Source organism: Nycticebus coucang, chromosome 7 (genome assembly GCF_027406575.1).
Source record: "Nycticebus coucang isolate mNycCou1 chromosome 7, mNycCou1.pri, whole genome shotgun sequence".
Classification (NCBI taxonomy): Eukaryota; Metazoa; Chordata; class Mammalia; order Primates; family Lorisidae; genus Nycticebus; species Nycticebus coucang.
Window position 1 is genome coordinate 130,587,199 of NC_069786.1, and position 17,709 is coordinate 130,604,907.

The window sequence follows — 17,709 nt, forward strand, 5'->3', positions numbered from 1 at the left end:
AGTATAGTTCAACTTAAGTTTGCTTATCTATTTGGTTTCCCATTTAGAGAATTCTCTGAGTGATTACAGACTGGTCTTTGGGGAAGCCATCTGTGTACATGTACTCACTGTGTCTCCCTTTCCAGACATCTCCAGCCCCAGATGTCCCCGTCCCTCTCCCACCTTCATTTCCTTCTTGGCTTGGCTCACACTCTCAAGTCCCTGTGTATGCCTTTAAATTGTGTGTTTCTCTTAATGGAGTGGGAACTCCGAGGGCTGGAGACCCCCCTGCGGTGGGCTCTGCTGCAGCATTGAGACTGTGCACTGGGAAGAAATGGATCAAAAAGGAATGCAAGTGGCCAGGCTGAGTCCTGAGGGAACTTTGGGGAAAGACATTCCTGATGTCTTCCGCGAGCCAAAGGCGGGGTTGTGACATCCCGTTCTTTTCTTTCTAAAGGGCTTTCTAAAAATCGTTCAGTTTCATTTCTGAGAAGGAAGTCTAACTTGTCACTGCATAGTGAAGGAGGTGCCATTTCAAAATGTGCCAGATTGGGATATGGGCTATCTGGAGTTGAAAACATTGGAGAAATTATAGTTTCAGGAAGACCAAGCCACAAAGATACTTCTGGGAGGGGTACCCTCCCTGCACAGGGGTGAGAAAACAGCTCTTATCACCAAAGGCTTGGAATTAGAGGCTGCAATGGGCCCCCACTAACAAAGTTAATGACACACCCTTACCCTTTCTTCCTAGTTACTACCCTAGAAAATTTACTGCCCTTAGCGAGATTTTCCATGTCCTGTCATTTCTTCTTAGATTTATTGTTCTTTATCTAACGTGTATAAAGCATTTATTTTGGCCTCCACTTCAGAATTCATGGAAAACTAATAAAATGCGTCTGCTTTTCTCTCATTCATGTGCCTGGTCCACTCGGTTTCTAGATCTGCCTGAAGAGCCCACTGCGGGTAAAATGGGGGTAGAAGGTGATGTCTGGGTCCCTTACAATAGTCCTTTCTCCTCTCTGGTACTGTCTCTTGGTCCATGGAAATACTAATTCAAAGAATTCAGAAGTGCTAGAAGTTCTTGGCTTTCTATGTTCACTCAAAAACGTGACCTGAGGAAGGAATTCCAGCCAGGTCCCGGCGGTTGCCTATTCAGAAACCCAGTAAAGCTCCACCCACTTTATCTCTGACAGTGAACTTCCTGCTCTGTCTTTGCACTCTAATCACGTGACACATCAAACATTAACTTGGTGCATAGATTGGTTCCTGTGACATTTAAGTAGGAGAGGGTGAACCCGAACCTCTGCGGGGAGCAAAGGTGCCATGGCTGCGGGGCCTCAGGGCTGCCACGCGCTTTTCCTGGGCCTGCTGCTCTGCGCGCTCAGCACCCCCGTGTCTCATGCTGGGAAGGTGTTGTTGGTCCCAGTGGACGGCAGCCACTGGCTGAGCATGCTTGGGGTCATCCAGCAGCTGCAGCAGAGGGGACATGAAATAGTAGTCCTGGCACCGGAGGCCTCAGTGCACATCAAGGAAGGAGCATCTTACACCTTGCAGAGGTACCCTGTGCCATACGGAAGGGAGGACTTGGATGCAGCTTTTGTGGGTCTTGGGCATAACGTCTTTGAGAACAAGCCTTTCCTTCAGCGTGTGATCAAAACATATAAGAAAGTCCAAAATAACTCTGCCCTGCTTCTGTCTGGCTGTTCCTACTTACTGCACAACAAGGAGCTCATGGCCTCCCTGGCAGAAAGCCATTTCGACATCATGTTGACAGACCCCTTCCTTCCCTGCGGCCCCATCGTGGCTCAGTACCTGGCTCTGCCTACCGTATTCTTCTTGAATTCACTGCCGTGCAGCCTGGACTTTCAGGCTACCCAGTGTCCCAACCCGTCGTCCTACGTGCCCAGGCGTTTGTCCTTTAACTTAGACTGCATGACCTTCCTGCAGAGGGTGAAGAACATGCTCTTTGCCTTGACGGAGAACTTTCTGTGCAGTGTGGTTTATTCTCCATATGCACTACTTGCCTCAGAATTCCTTCAGAGAGATGTGACGGTCCAGGACCTTTTGAGCTCTGCATCTATCTGGCTGTTGAGAAATGACTTTGTGAATGATTACCCCAGACCCATCATGCCCAATATGGTTTTTATTGGTGGGATCAATTGCCTTGACAAAAACCCAATCTCCCAGGTGTGTATTTGAGGGGAACATTTACATATCTATCTATATTCTCACAAATATAGTCCTTTGGACGGATGAACCAGCCTGAGAGACATGCTGAACGAGCATGCTGAGATTGTTTAAAATGCCTCCTTTTGTTCATTTTTAATTCACAAGTCTCCTAAGCCTGAGCTTCTCTGTCTTTGGCATCATCTTCTGGATTATCTCTTTGCATCCAAGATTTTGGGAAAGGATGCTTTGGGCATTTTATTCTGTGTGCTCCTATGGGTAGTAATCATTTAGAAGCAACAAGTGTTAAATGCCAGGAGCACGGTGTTCTGGGTTTGGGGCATGGTGCAGAAAACTGTGTGGCATGCTCCTTGCCCTGCATTGGGCTGGGCATACAAAGTTCATGACTGATGAAATAGTTTTTTGACATCTATAAATTTGGGCAAGAAAAGTTGCCTTTGTGGGCCTGGCCCACAAAGCTCCAGTTTCTAGTTGTTCTAATAGGAAGCTAGAGGCTGCTGTCCATTCTCCTGTAATGGAATCACCAGTCAGGTTCTGACATTGGGCCAAAAGTCCCTGAAATGCTAAGATGTTAATTTTTTTCCTATATCATTTAAAATATGGAAAGATAACATTCACATCCTTTTCTAAATCACAGCAGACATGATAGAGAATAATAGGAGAGGCTCCTGCACAGGGAGGGTTACTGAAGTGTTGACATTTTAGTGGGTGTTCACTCACTTATTCTCTGGAGATTGGCTGAGATCTTCCAGTGGCCAAGCACTGTTCAGATGCTGAATCTGGCTCCTGCTAAGGGGCTGTTATAACCCTTGGAGAGCACTGGATCTTATTTCCAGTATGCCTCCCATGTGGTTCATGTTTTAAACAATCATTCAATTGTCATGGCAAAGAGAAGTTTGGTGGCAGCAGAAAGAACAAGTGAGAAGTGAGGTACCAGGGTAATGTCTGCACCCCACTGCCGTGTGATCAGATTCTGTGCGGCTGAGTCCTCATCCATAAGGTGGGAGAGATGTGATGATCCTCCAAGATCTCCTGGCTCTAAGATTCTGATGGTTTGTTGGATAAGGTGGTCTGGTTAAAAAAGAAGAAAGTGTTATTGATTTTCTATAGCACTCTGAGTGGCTGAGGTGGGAGGGTCTCTTGAGTTCATAAATTCGAGTCTAGCCTGAGCAAGAGTGAGACCCTATCTCTACTAAGGGATTTATTTATTTAAATTATTTTCTTCTCTACTAAAAATAGAAAAATTAGATGGGTAGAGTGGTCCCAGCTACTGGGGAGATTGAGGCAGGAGGATGGTTTGCACCCAGAAGTTTGAGGTTGCTGTGAACTAGGCTGATGCCGTGGCACTCTAGCCCAGGGCAACAGAGTGAGACTCTGTCTGGAAAAAATAAAAATAAAGAAATGAAAGCAAGATGAGAAGACCTAGCAGTGTAGAAAACCATTAATAATTCTCTTTCACAGAGAGGAAAAGAAATAGGCAAAGGGTTGTCAAACAAAAGGCACATCTCAGATCAAAGAAGAGAAATATAGGCAGCATGTCTAAATCAGGAAGGCATTCGAGAGAGACTTTTGGCATCATTGTGAAGGATCCAAAAGAAAACAACTGTGTTTCCCATTCATCTGGAAATTGAAAACTTTGGAGACATGCGCGTGTGAGGGAGCTTCCAGTTACTCATCTGCATGGACATGCCCCCGCCACGCTGGCCTTCCGTCTGTCCCTGGGACATTCCAAAATCTCTCCCATGCTGTCCCTTCCAACTGCGATTCTGCTCCCTGAATTTATTACATGTCTTCTCATTTTGGGGGTCAGCTTAAGTGTCACTGTCTGGTAGAGCTGTCCCCTCAAACACGGCATTCTGCGCAGTGGCTATCACAGCACATCAGGTGCCACAGTCATTGCTCATCATCTGCTTCATGTCACAAGCTGCGTGGGGGCATGTGTGACTTTGTGTTGGTCACATCTGCCATGTGCTGCAGCCTCGATACCTCCCAGTGGGTCTGCCCATGCTCGGTGATCCTTAAATGCCAGCACCAAAGGCATATGGTAGTCATCACCAAATGTTTGTTAAATGAATAAAAGAAGATTATGGTGTGAACTGGGAACTAGTTAATGGAGAGATAGTAATCCCCAGCAGTTCTTCCTACTTTTATAGTCATGTACAAACGTTTGTAATGCACATAGAATGTTTGTGTTGCTTTTTCTACACAGTGTCACATGTATCCCTCCAGTTCCAAATATTATACTTATTTTATTTTTTTAACTACAAAATTGTATTTCAGAGTATTTTATGATATTTCAGGGTATTTGTGTACCCAAGTTTATTCTGCAAGCCATCTAATCTAGTTTACCACAGAGGAAACTTAAAATTTGTATTTCTGGGCTTTTTTGTTGTTGTGACTTCACACACTGTCTTAGCAAATACCATACATTTTGTGGTTTTCTTAGCATTTTTCTGTTTTTTTCTTATTCATATTTTTTTAAGTGTTTCATAGTTTTGGAAAATGTGTCATTTTTTTCTGTTTCTATATCTAGTTGATTATATTCAGCCATCTTACCAAAATACTAATTTTCATACTTTAAAAACAAATCTAACACGCAGTCATTTGCTGATAAAGGAATTTTGGCTGCTTCTGGTCTAAATTCCATGCCAAATATGTGTAGGAGTGCTACTGAATTCACTAGAATCTCTAAAAATAGTTGGTAGGAAGGATTCCTGTCTTGCTGTTGATTTTAATGGAAATTGATTTTTATTTCATCATTTTGTATTATGCTTGCCATTGTTTCCTGGCACCTAGTATTTATTTATTTAAATTATTTTCTTCTTTACATAGGAGAGGCTGCTGAATGTTATCAACTACCTTTCTGGCATTTATTGATACACTCATACCCCTCCCCTATAGATTTGTTTAAGTGGTGAATTATATCGACTATGTATTGGTTTCTGCCTTGTTTGGTGCAATCAGGCTTAGGTGTGAAAATATCATTATAATACCTAACAGTAGCATTTAATTTTACTTAATATTTTAATCTGAAATTCCACTTTTTTGGCATTAATATCACCATGACTTTGTTTTGTTGTTTTCTTGAGACAGAGTCTTACTCTGTTGCTCAGGCTAAAGTGTCGCGGTGAAGTGATCTTCCTGCCTCAGCCTCCTGAGTAGCTGAGACTACAGGCACCCACCATAATGCCCAGCTAGTTTTCATATTTTCAGTAGAGATAGGGTCTTGCTCTTGCTCAGGCTGGTCTCAAATTCCTGAGCTCTGGCAATCTACCTGCCTGGCAATCCACAATGCTGGGATCACACGTGTGAGCCACCGTGCCTGGCTCCGCGTATTATTTTTATTTACATATCTCTAGTATGTCTTCAGTGTCCCCTTCCTGTCCCTCTCCTCAAGCTTTCTTTTTTATCTTTTTAAAAAACATGGAGGTGCGTTTTTGTTTGTTTTGGTTTGCGTTTTTGAGATGGGATCTTAATCTGTCACCCAGGCCGGAGTGCAGTGGCCTGACCACATCTCACTGCATCCTTGACCTCCTGAGCTCAAGATTCTTCCCACCTCAACCTCCTGAGTAACTGGGCCACCTAAGCCACACCTGGGAGACCTAAGGTGGGGTCTCACTATGTTGCCCAGGCTGATATTGAACTCCTTGGCCTCAGGCCATCCTCCTGTCTCAGCCTCTGGAGTCACTGTGATTATAGGAGTGAGCCGACGTGCCTGTCACAGGGCTGATATTTTTAATTTGAATATTTTTAATCTAAAAAAGATTGCTTTAACGCATACATTTTGCCTGTTTGAATCTAGCAATTGGTGTATCTGATTGTAAAGCTGCCAATTTATTTTTTGGTTTACTTTGCCATTTCCCTTTTCCTGACTGTTGCTGGTTGGTCAAGTTACTGTTTATTTTCTTTCTCCTGTGTTAATTATAAAGCTACTCTGCAGTTCTGTTCCCCCAGTAGGGATTGTTCTAGTGTCAACACTCTTGGTAAAAGTCCTGTACTTCAAGAATAAAGACAAAATATTTATTCCATGAAGAAGGTCCATAGAGAAAGCATGACCTGGCATCGGACATGTCTTTGGTGTGTCTAAAAGAAAAAGGCAGTAGAACAACACTGGGAGAAAAGGAATGGAACTCAAGAATTCCAAGATGTTATTCCCGTCAGGGTGAGAGACCATCCTTGTGGACAGCAGCGATTCAGAGACAATAGCCACACTTTAGGCCCAAGAAAAATAGCCACATAGAAGGCCAGAGAGGACTTCCAAATGGTGAGGAGGTGAAATCTTGGGAGTGGGGAAGGTTGAAACATGTGTGGGTGACTTGTAACACATGATGATGAAGTGGCAGCTGCCCAGTGTGCTAAGTGCTAAATGAGGATTCTGGAAAAACAAAAGATGTTTGGGAAGGGAAAATCTAATAAAAATCCAGAACTAAAAATACTAATAAACTCACAGTAAAACTTAGGAGCTATTTTAAAGGTCTCATCTTGGGTGGGGAAGTTTCATCAGGGTAGGGAAATCCTTTCACTCGGGAGGTCCCCTTACTTTGGAAGAGGACCAGTGATGGGGAACCGAGGGCTATTTCCTGTCAATACCTTGCTTCACTCTTTGGCCATTCCAGGGGCTGTGAATTTGGGGTGAGGTTTAGGGGACATTTTGCCAAGTAAGGGATGAACCACACCTTTACCACATTGTGTAAGAGCTGGCTATGATAAGGCGTCTGGCAGTTTGCCCTGCGTAGATCTGTAGACGAACTTTCATCCATTTAAATTTCAGCAACACCCACTGTTTATCTTTGAATGTTTATGGGCCTGTGGGTTCAATTTTGTGTGAATCTTGTTGGCTGGTTGCTGAGTGGGTGTGGGAGTGTGAGCAAGAAAGGGCAAATTAGACTCTGCGCTTTCCAGACGAGGTTACATGTAAGAGCCAGTTCCCTGGCAAGGGTCCTAGTAAGTTTAAGTAAAAGCCACCTGCAGTTACTCAGTAAGAAGAGTTTAGAAAGCACTTGGAAGTGAGCTGTGTCTCCCCAGGAAGGAGGGAGGGGGCAAGGGAGTATGCCGTGGGCCCCAGGGAAGAAGGACCTCAAGAAAAACCATCCTCTGGATGCTCTTGCCACAAACCAAAACTGCCACATGGGGGTGAAGAGGATAACACTGGCCTCCCTGACCTTTCACATGGGCCCAGTGACACTGCCACTGTGGGTCAGGGGACTCGAGGGGAATGGGGGCCTGCCAAGGTGAACGGGAGAGCAGGCTCACCTCAGGGGACACTCGGGCTTTGCCGGTCATGTCCCGAGTCCAGCCTGGCAGAAGTCCTGCTGTTCAGATTGTGCTTGCTGAGCCCTGTCACAAGTCTCCTGTGTGTCACCTCTAGGAGGCTGATGTCCTGGTTTGCTCGGAACTGTTCAGGGTATAGGACGGAAAGTCCCCAGGGAACACCTCAGTTCTGAGCAAACCCTACTACATCATATGATTCTATTAGTGCTCTGGGTATTTTTTGGAATCATGTAAGACCATTTGGGAGACTCTAGAGAGGTGATAATTAGATCACTAATAATGTACAGTTGGGAAAGGATGGCCGTGTTTATGTCCTGCTCGTGTCTGTGCATGTACACGAATACATCTACCCTGTTTCCTCGAAAATAAGACATCCTCCGAAAATAAGACCTACTCACAGGAAAGATAAGACATCCCCTGAAAATAAGACCTAGCGCATCTTATATAAGACACTGTCTTATTTTCGGGGAAACAGGGTATGCTTTCATTTTGGAAAATTGGCATAGCGCCTGGATTCTGCACCTCAGAGAAGAACAGAAAACCCCGTAAGCAACAGGCCTGCCCCCCTAGGAAGGGAGTAAGGGAGGGAGAAATACTATAAAACTGACACACTGATAATTTTGTATTCTATCTCACACGTACACACACAAACACACCTTTGTTCATGTTAAGAGGAAGACATCTCATTCATAGTTTAATGTTTATAGTCACCCAAGAAGATGAGAAAAAATTAACTGGAAATTTCTCTTCTGGCTCTAGGAATTTGAAGCTTACGTAAACGCCTCTGGAGAACATGGGATTGTGGTCTTCTCTTTGGGATCAATGGTCTCAGAGATTCCAGAGCAGAAGGCTATGGAAATTGCTGATGCTTTGGGAAAAATACCTCAGACAGTAAGAAGATTCTGTTCTACTCCTTCACACCCACATTCACAGGAGCCCCAACCTCAGGCCTCTGGTATCTCCATTAGTTCAATGTGCCAGTGCCGTAGATTGGGTCTCCTCTGCCACTTCCCAGCTAAGCCAAACTTCTTTCTTTTGCGACCTAACTCTCAAAATATTCTGTTAAACTGTGGTCCACCTATCTTGGAAGCTTCATTTTCTCTAAGAGACTAAACAGAAAATTGGGTCTTCATACCAAATAGGGATATTTCTCCAAAAACCTGTTGGTTAGGGTGCTGAATTTATTGCTTATATTTCTGCTTTCATAGTTCTGCACCCACTCATTTTATTAAATCAACTTTCCTTGGAAGTGCAGACAAGGTGAAAAAATCCAAAGTGCATGGCTCAGGCCTCCAGAACAAGACCCCAGATGCTGCCAGGTGCCAGGAGCTTCTCAGCGATTAACCCTCCCGGCTGTGTAGAGGATATGTTTATGCAGAGGACCCGCTTTTTAGCTACTATAGCATATTTTCTTTTTTGAATTATATTATGCTCTTTCCTTAAATGCTGTTCTTTTGCCCCCCCCCCCCAGGTCCTGTGGCGCTACACTGGAAGTCGACCATCCAATCTTGCGAAAAATACGATACTTGTCAAGTGGTTACCCCAAAATGACCTGCTTGGTATGTTGGGAGGATTTGATAATTAGTTCAAACCTGGGTTAAATTAAGAAAATGACTTAGGCACCACTATTCTGAAGGATTGCTTAGCTGGAAAACGTTATGGCCAATGTACCTTACATTGCCTTTGATCTAGCAGGGTATCCTACCCCCAGTTTCTTCTGCAGATTTCTGCAAGAGCCAAATGTAGATAATACTTGGTCCTTACAATACTTTCAGAACCTAGATGATGTCATACTGAAACTCAGTGACTTGACCATTGGCATCCTCTCCATTTTGCATCTCAGGTCACCCAAAGACTCGCGCCTTTATCACCCACTCTGGCTCCCACGGTATTTATGAGGGAATATGCAACGGTGTGCCCATGGTGATGATGCCCCTGTTTGGTGATCAGATGGACAATGCAAAGCGCATGGAGACCAGGGGAGCTGGTGTGACCCTGAATGTTCTTGACATGACTTCTGCAGATTTAGAAAATGCCCTAAAAACAGTCATCAATGACAAAAGGTAGGAGAGAAGATGGGGAGGGAAACTTCCTCTGCTTTGGCCATAGCTGTCAACAAAACACTCAACTAGGAAAACAAATCTCTAAAAATCTATACTTATTACTAATATAATTTGGGAATTATGATTATTATTCTCTTTATAAAAGGATCCTTTAAATCCTACATAGTTTATGATAGAATTATTTTTAATTTTATTTCCCTGGTAGGTTTAAAACTCCAACTTATGGAAAAAAAGTCACAGTCATAGACATTTAATCTGTAAGTTTCTGCACAGAAAGAAATATTCCATTTTAAGAAGTATAGTGTCAGGCGGTGCCTATGGCTCAAAAGAGTAGGGCCCTGGCCCCATATACTGGAGGTGGTGGGTTCAAACCCAGCCCCGGCCAAAAACTGCAAAAAAAAAAAAAAAAAAAAAGAAGAAGTGTAGTGTCCATAAGATAAAAACAACCCAGGGGGCTTAGAAATATAGCTTTTCCCAGCACTAGAACCTGTGACAAATTTTGTTCATTTGTTTTATAAATGGGGGAATCATGAAATATCACAAAGGCTTAGAATAAAAGCAAAGTCAGGGCAGCGTCTGTGGCTCAAGGGAGTAGGGCACCGGCCCCATATGCTGGAGGTGGCGGGTTCAAACTCAGCCCCAGCCAAAAACTGCAAAAAAAAAAGCAAAGGCAAATTTGTTTGCATGTGGCCCTGAAAACTGATCAAAAGGCAAAAGTCATCAATCAAATGATCTGTGTGTAAAATTTAGTGAATTACTGTCAAGTTTACTGGCAATAGGTTGATCCAAACCTTATGAGAAGAAGTGATAGCCTGTGATGGATTTCCCTCAGCAATGGATCGGGTGTGATGTGCACACCTGCAGGTGCATTTAGGCATGTGTGAGCATGTCTGTATGCAGAAGATGTTGCATGTAAGTGTGCACGTGTGTAACTTTGTTATATGTGTGTGCCTATGAGACAAAATCCCGCTTCTCCCAGCATGCTGACAAAATTCCTTCTTGAAGTTATCAATATTAAAATAATTTTGATCCTTTATTCAGCAATATAACTGCTTGTAACACAAAAATGACTCAGTAGAACTTCTTTTGTACATTATTTTTTAAAAACACTAATCAGGGCGGCGCCTGTGGCTCAAAGGAGTAGGGCACTGGCCCCATATGCCGGAGGTGGCGTGTTCACTGTAGTTCGCCTCGGCCAAAAACTACAAACAAAAAAACACTAATCAGTCAGCTTAAGTTGTTAGCTAATTCTATTCATTTTTGAGTCATCTCTATCTGATTGTGAATCCCCATGTTTCCTGAACTCTAAGCTGGGACTGCCCTTACACAAAATAAAGAGAAATGAGAAATTTTCAAACATCTGTTTATGCAGATGGCAAGGCCATTATAGGCTCAATAAAAATTGAACGAATGACTGAAAATTCCAAGAAAATCTATCTTAAGATTTATTTATATAAAAGGAAGATATTTAACATGATTTGTGCCCAAATACTAATACTGCATTACAATAATGTTTCTAAACAAAATTATGGTTATGTTTAATAACAGCAATGATCATAAGTAGCCTCAAGTAGAAGTATCTTTTTTGTTCTTTTTTCTCCCCATTTTTGTTCTTCTCCTCCTTCTTTGCCTTCTCTTTCTCTCTCTTTTCTTCTTCCTTCTTCATGGGCACCAAGAGTGTATGTGGATCTAACCGTCCGTGGATTCAGATGTTCTGATTCAATTATGAACACTGTCCCAAATAAACAGGAATCCGTTTGGCATAGACACAGCCTCATGCTAAGACAGTCTGCTGTCTCAGTGATTGAATTGAAAGGATAGCATCACCTTGGACTTGGTGCTTAAAAATAGCTTTCACTTTGACCAGATGCGATTGTGTATAATTTCAAATGGGAGATGATTCATAATTTCTGACATGTCTGTTTCCTTTCTTCATTTCCCTATAAAGAAAGTATAATATAATTTACCACACAAAAAAATCACTAAATAGAAAATAAGTAGGAAGCAAGGTTAAAATATTTGTAAAATTAAAATTTTGGCTCCTCCTCCTCCTCCTAGATAAAGGACACTTGCTAGTGTGTGCGTGTGTTTTCATCCCTGGTTGTAATAGAAATATGTTTCCTCTGCCAATGCATTCCTGGCAGAAGCAAGCGTAACGTCAGGATCCTCACTATGGGCGTCGCAGGCATAACAGAACTGTCTTTGTGTTTAGCTACAAGGAGAACATCATGCGTCTCTCCAGCCTCCACAAGGACCGCCCCATCGAGCCGCTGGACCTGGCCGTGTTCTGGGTGGAGTTCGTGATGAGGCACAAGGGGGCGCCACACTTGCGCCCCGCCGCCCATGATCTCACCTGGTACCAGTACCACTCCCTGGACGTGATCGGCTTCCTCCTGGCCGCGGTGCTGACCGTGGCCTTCATCGCCTTTAAATGTTGTGCCTACGGCTGCCGGAAGTGTTTCGGAAAAAAAGGGCGAGTTAAGAAAACGCACAAATCCAAGGCGCATTAAAGAGTGGGTAGGAAATAAGGTGCCATTTTAATCCATTCCCTGTTCAATTTCAAACTTGAAACCAGAAGCAGTGTTAAATTCATTTTATTGAGGAAATACTTTGCATCCGTTAGTCACTCCCAGAGTGGTTTTTAATCCAATTGCTAGTCAGTAAAGCTTTGGAATATATATGCTGCCCTTGAGTATCTTTAATCTGGGTCACATTTGTCATCTTTCAAATAACTTGCAGAGAGAGTTTGCACTCTATATTACTTTTCTCATTGAGAAACTTGGCCTGTTTGGGAGCACAGGAGTCAAAGGCGGTCCCTGGCTCCCCCACTTGGGATGCAGCTGTTAACCTGTCCTCTGGCTTCACTATTGAGATTGATCCCTTCACCAATAATGGTCAGTCTTCATTTATGATCAAGGTGTCAATTTGTGTGTGTAGAGTAGGGAATTTTTGTATTTTTAGGGCACTTGAATGAATAGCTTAGCATCCATTGAGAATAGTGTATAATTTTTTATTTGGGGGGAAAGGAATGATGTTCTAAAATTGATGGGTGGTGTATGTGAGAGGATAATCTTACTTCTGTCAAATGGATCTGAACTGAATGAAAACCCAAAATATAATGCCGGACAACAATATTTTCTCTGATGTTTCCCACAATTAAAAATATATTAATAAATTTATATAAATCATATTTTAGGTGTTTTCTCTTCATTGGATTACATTTATTTGATGTTGAATTTCAATTTCTAATTACAAAAGTAATGCATGGTTATGAAAGAAAGTTTGCAAAATGTAGAGGTTCACACCTGCACACACATTTATTACATGTGCTCACATACACATACAAGAAAAAAAAATAGCTGATTATCTCATATTACCCCAAAATAACTACTGCTACTATTTTGACAAATACATTTGCTTATAAGATACTGCAGATATACCAAATATACCTAGTATTCACTTACATTCCTTCTTCATGTCCCTCTATGATGAAGGTTCTCCCAGTGTTTTTGTATGATATTTAATTCATTTTTAATGGCCAAGAAGTATTCTATTACATGGACATACCAGGATTTATTTTACCACAACTTCTGGGTTCATTCAATTGCAGTTATTTGTTTTTATTTTTAAAAGGTCCTCCTGGAACAGCCTGGTAACTAAGCTTTTGCACATATTGACGACTTTGCACATATCCGTAGTTATTCCCATGCAGGGAAGTGCTTTATAACCAGTTGCTGGTTGTCTCCGTTTGGCTTCCCCTGAGACGGGGATTCAATAAGCCAGGAGTTTATTTGGGACATATAGGGGACTGGTGGCGTGAGAAAGAGCGATGGCTACCACCAGCTGGCTCTCTTGTAGGCAAATGGAACATTTTTCTGGGTACTCTGGGAGTCAGGGAAAAGTGAGAACTTGTCACTAAAGAGGTGCACAGGGGATCTGGTGGGGCACTGCCCACATGGCTACCCTGGACAAATGTTGAGATGTTCCAAACCTGTGTCCAGAGGGTTACTATCAGTGTGTGAGAGAGCAGAAATTCCCACACCCTCTTTAGTACAAAGAACTATCTTGAAAAAGAAAGTCTATCAGTTTGATAAGTGAAAAGTGGGATCCTGGTTTTAAATGTGCTTTTTATTAGTATTAGACGTTGAATTTTTTTTCAAGCTTATGAGCCACATCTATTTCTTTTTTGGAGAATATTTTTTATCTGTTTTCCTATTGGAGTTTGTTACCCTGAGGATTTAAGAGTGCTTATTTCTTGGGCGGCGCCTGGGGCTCAGTGAGTAGGGCGCCGGCCCCATATACCGAGGGTAGCGGGTTCAAATCCGGCCTCGGCCAAACTGCAACCAAAAAATAGCCGGGCGTTGTGGCGGGCGCCTGTAGTCCCAGCTGCTTGGGAGGCTGAGGCAAGAGAATCTCTTAAGCCCAAGAGTTGGAGGTTGCTGTGAGCCGTGTGATGTCATGGCACTCTACCGAGGGCAGTAAAGTGAGACTCTCAGTCTCTACAAAAAAAAAAAAGAGTGCTTATTTCTTTAATCAGAATATTTTTTGTCATGTACCGTATTTTCTCCACTAGTTTTTTGTCTTTGATTTTATTTTGGGTGTTGTTGTTTGCTTTGTGTTACAAGCAGAAATTTTAAACTTGTAGGCTTTGCATTGGAGATGGAATCACACAAAGAGTGAGGGATTTAGCTCGTCTCTGGACTCCAGCCCCATTTCCTCCTTCCTCAGGAGGAACATAATATGTTCACAGTAGTCCCCATCTACAATTTTGAGATTCTCTGTGTCTCCTAAACCACGTCACCCTCATTTAAATCCCTCGCTGGTGCACCCGGGAACCAACTGCTGGCCTCACTGCCCACAGCTCCTTGAAACGCCCACCCCTTTTGGGGATCCTTAAGCTGCTGTGACCTCCCGCCAGCCCCTTTTCACCTTTGTGCCTGTAGCATTTAGGCCCTCTTGTTTACAAGTAAGAAAACCCAACAGGGGTAATGTAAGAAAAAAAAATAAAAGTGCTTTTGTAAGTAGATAGACTTCCTAAGGGCGTGAAGTGCACAGCCAAGCGGGCACTGAGCCAGTCTCTCCTTCCCTCTCCTGTCTCTGCTCACTCTGGGAGACAGCTTTACCCTTTCCTTTCCTCAAGGCTTTTTTTGCTCTTCTGTCCCAGATGCCCTCCAGCCCTGGCTTCCACCATCACAAAAAGAGACTGGATTCTCTCTTACCCAGAATTCCAAATTCCTGCACCTAAGAATCTGATTGGCCTAGCTGGATCAAGTGTCTACTCCTTGTCCAATCAGAAATGTTGAGGGAGGGATTACAGTGCAAAAAACAAGGCTCCCAGGATCCCATTACCGTGGCTGCATGGATGAGGGAAGGGGGAGCCTTGGGAACTGGGTAAAAACCTGCAAAATGTGTCCACTCTGTAGAGGCTGCCTCTGGGTCAACTTCTATACATTTTCCCACATTCTTCCGTGGCCCTTTCATGCATGTAAGTTCACAGGATTTCACAAATACAGTGCTTTCCTATTTCCTGGTTAGTTCTTAGAGAAGCAGAAGCGTGAAACATAATTCAGTGACAGCACCCAAGATAGGCAGATTTTGTGAATGGATGGCATAAGAGTCAATATTATTGTCATAATCAGAAACTAAAGTATTCTCATTTTGGAAAACCAAGCAGGGCCCACTTCTTTCTCCATAGTTTTATTGTTCTGGTGCCCTCTCTAGATAATATGATCAGGGGCATCTTATCTTTTCCCATAAGTCACTGTCAACCTGTGAGTAGTAAAAAACAACCTCCCTCCTGATAGCCACATCTGTCACAATGTGACTTTGAAGCTCTCTTTATCAAAGGGAGGCATCTGTTTCCACAGCCCTTGAGTCTGGGATGGCCTATGACTTGCCTTGGTGGATAGAATGTGGCAGGTGATGGCTGCTGGTTTTGAGTCTCAGTTTCCAGGCCTTTATGTTGCCACTTGCTCCCTTGGAACCCTGCCCAGGTCCTATGAGAACAGCTTGGGCTACTCCTGCGACAGGATGTCCCAGTCACCCTCTTCACTTCAGCCAATAGCTAGCTAGCCAACGGCCAGCCCTCAGCCAACCCACTAGCTGATTGAGATGGGTGAATGGCCACAGTTGTGCTTGGCTAGGCATGGGACAGACCAACAGAGCCACCCAGATGATGTATAGCTGAAGGAACAATAATAATGATTATTTTCAGTCATTAAGTTTTGAGGGAGCTGGTTACATAGCAATTGCTAACTGAAACATACAGTTCTGGGTCTAGATTTGTGATTTTTCATGTGTTGAATGTGAAGACGCTCAGAGGATAAAGATGTGCCCTACCCACCCTGTATTCATCACAACATGGAGCTCCATGCTTTGCTGCACATGGTAGGCAAGCAGTCAGTCTGTGGAATGGAATTGCAGCCATGTCACTTGAGTGATCCTTGAAAGAGAAAAGAAGGCCCCATGGGGAACGGGAGGAGGCAGTGCAGGTTGCGGGGTGGGGGTGGGGGGCTGTGAAAGTAGAGGCACATGATAACTGTGTCCTTGTGTCTATTTCATGTTAATCAATGTGTTGCAAAAGAGCAGAACCAGGAATAATGCAGGGATTTTAAGGGGAGGGGAAGAAATGTTTAGCTTTATATAGAGAAAGCTCATTTTCTACCCATCTAAATTTTGTGAAGTAGAAATGGGTTTCTCCTGAGAGTAATGATCTCCCTGGTATTGGAGGCATCCAAGCAGAAGCTGAGGAATTCCCATTTGGCATGATGGAAAAATTTGAGTGGGAATTTTAACTAAGCAGCCTTGGACCTACATGGCTCTGAGTTTTATTCTGTTGTCCTGTAATGCATAGAAAGGTTTCTCAAAGGCCACTATTTTATTGTTCAAGCTATTGATGTAGACTACAAATGACAGAGAACTCTTTTCATTTGGGGAAGCAGGGTCCCTGATCTCTTACCTGTCTTTGATGTTCTTTATCTTCTAAATATTCTGCTAGTGGAAATTCACTTTCTCACTCTGCGCATTGGAGAAGGAGGATTCCTCTCCCCAGGACCTCTCTGTCATTTCCTCTTCTCCTCTCCAGCTGTCCTGACCACACCTCCCTGCCCTAGACTCCCATGACCGCGTTCCTCTGGGACTTGCTTATAAGCCATCCCCATTACCACCATTTTCCTTTCCCAAACAGGCCATCGTAATCCAACATACATGTGAGAGCAACAGAAAGTTTAATGACAAAATGATACAGAGTTTTTACCCCAGGTCCTTGTGCAAGCTCCAGGTCTTGGGCGGACAGAAACTCAGGGAGGCAGTTGGGTCTCAAGATTCCAAGGGTCTGAGATCTAACGGTGATAGTTCTAATGAAACTGTCCCACCCACCAGGAGACCCATTCCTTATAAGGGAAATGACTGATGAGCCCAACTGTCTTACTTTGACTACTGATCCCACCATTCATATTTCCATTGATGTGTATGAGGCAAAGAACGGAGCTTTTTCTTGTGGTTTATTTTTTTTCATCCAAAAGAGGACCCTAAGGAAAGGTCAGTGTTTAAATCCCAGAGTCACTTTTAAATGATCTCCAGTAAAGAAATAGCACAGGAGGGTCAAGGGCCTTGGATGAACTTTAAGGATAAAGAAACTTGGGACAGGAGGAGAAAGGACCTGAGAGACTTTATTCTGCCATCTTGACATCTGTGTTGGTGTTTGTCAACCCTTCAGAAGCTGCTGACACTGACAGAGTTCCCTGAAAGCAGGAAGAGAGCTGCTGATATGGATTTCTCATTAGTCATATATTTTCAGTGCTGGACAAAAGGGTGGGAAGAAGTACTCTTTTTAATCAAGTGTATTAGTTATCTATGGCCATGTAACAAATTATCATAAACTCAGTGGCTTAAAAGAATACCTGTTTATTATCTCACAGCTTCCATGGGTCAAGAGTCTGGGCATGGGTCCTTTGTTCAGGGTCTTAGAGACTACAGTCAAGGTATTGGCCAACTTGCATTCCTTTCTGGAGTTCAGGCTCCTCTTCCAAGCTCATGTGGTTAAGAATTCAGTTCCTTATGGCTGCAGGACTGAGGTCCTCAGGTCCTTTCCACCTGGCCCCCTCCATAGGCAATTTGCATCATGGCTGTTTATTTTTCAAGGTCAGCAGGAGATGTCTGCTAAGACAGAGTCTCATGTAGCATAATCTGCTTGGGGAGTGGGGGGACT

The 17,709-nt window shown here is 43.3% G+C and overlaps 1 protein-coding gene across 7 annotated transcripts in view; it reads left to right on the plus strand.

The window, feature by feature from the left end:
* LOC128590125 (UDP-glucuronosyltransferase 1A1) overlaps window positions 1-12,690 on the plus strand; it is a 264,050-nt gene extending 251,360 nt beyond the window's left edge. For 6 of the 7 annotated variants that reach the window (XM_053597296.1, XM_053597297.1, XM_053597299.1 and 3 more), the window contains 4 exons: window positions 8,197-8,328; window positions 8,909-8,996; window positions 9,281-9,500; window positions 11,713-12,690. In XM_053597296.1, the coding sequence (XP_053453271.1) occupies window positions 8,197-8,328; window positions 8,909-8,996; window positions 9,281-9,500; window positions 11,713-12,010 (738 nt within the window). In that variant the 3' untranslated portion in view covers window positions 12,011-12,690. Of the gene's footprint in view, window positions 1-1,255; window positions 2,167-8,196; window positions 8,329-8,908; window positions 8,997-9,280; window positions 9,501-11,712 lie in introns of those variants that run through there. The other variant, XM_053597302.1, reaches the window with a different exon arrangement.
* The last annotated feature ends 5,019 nt before the right edge of the window (window positions 12,691-17,709 follow it).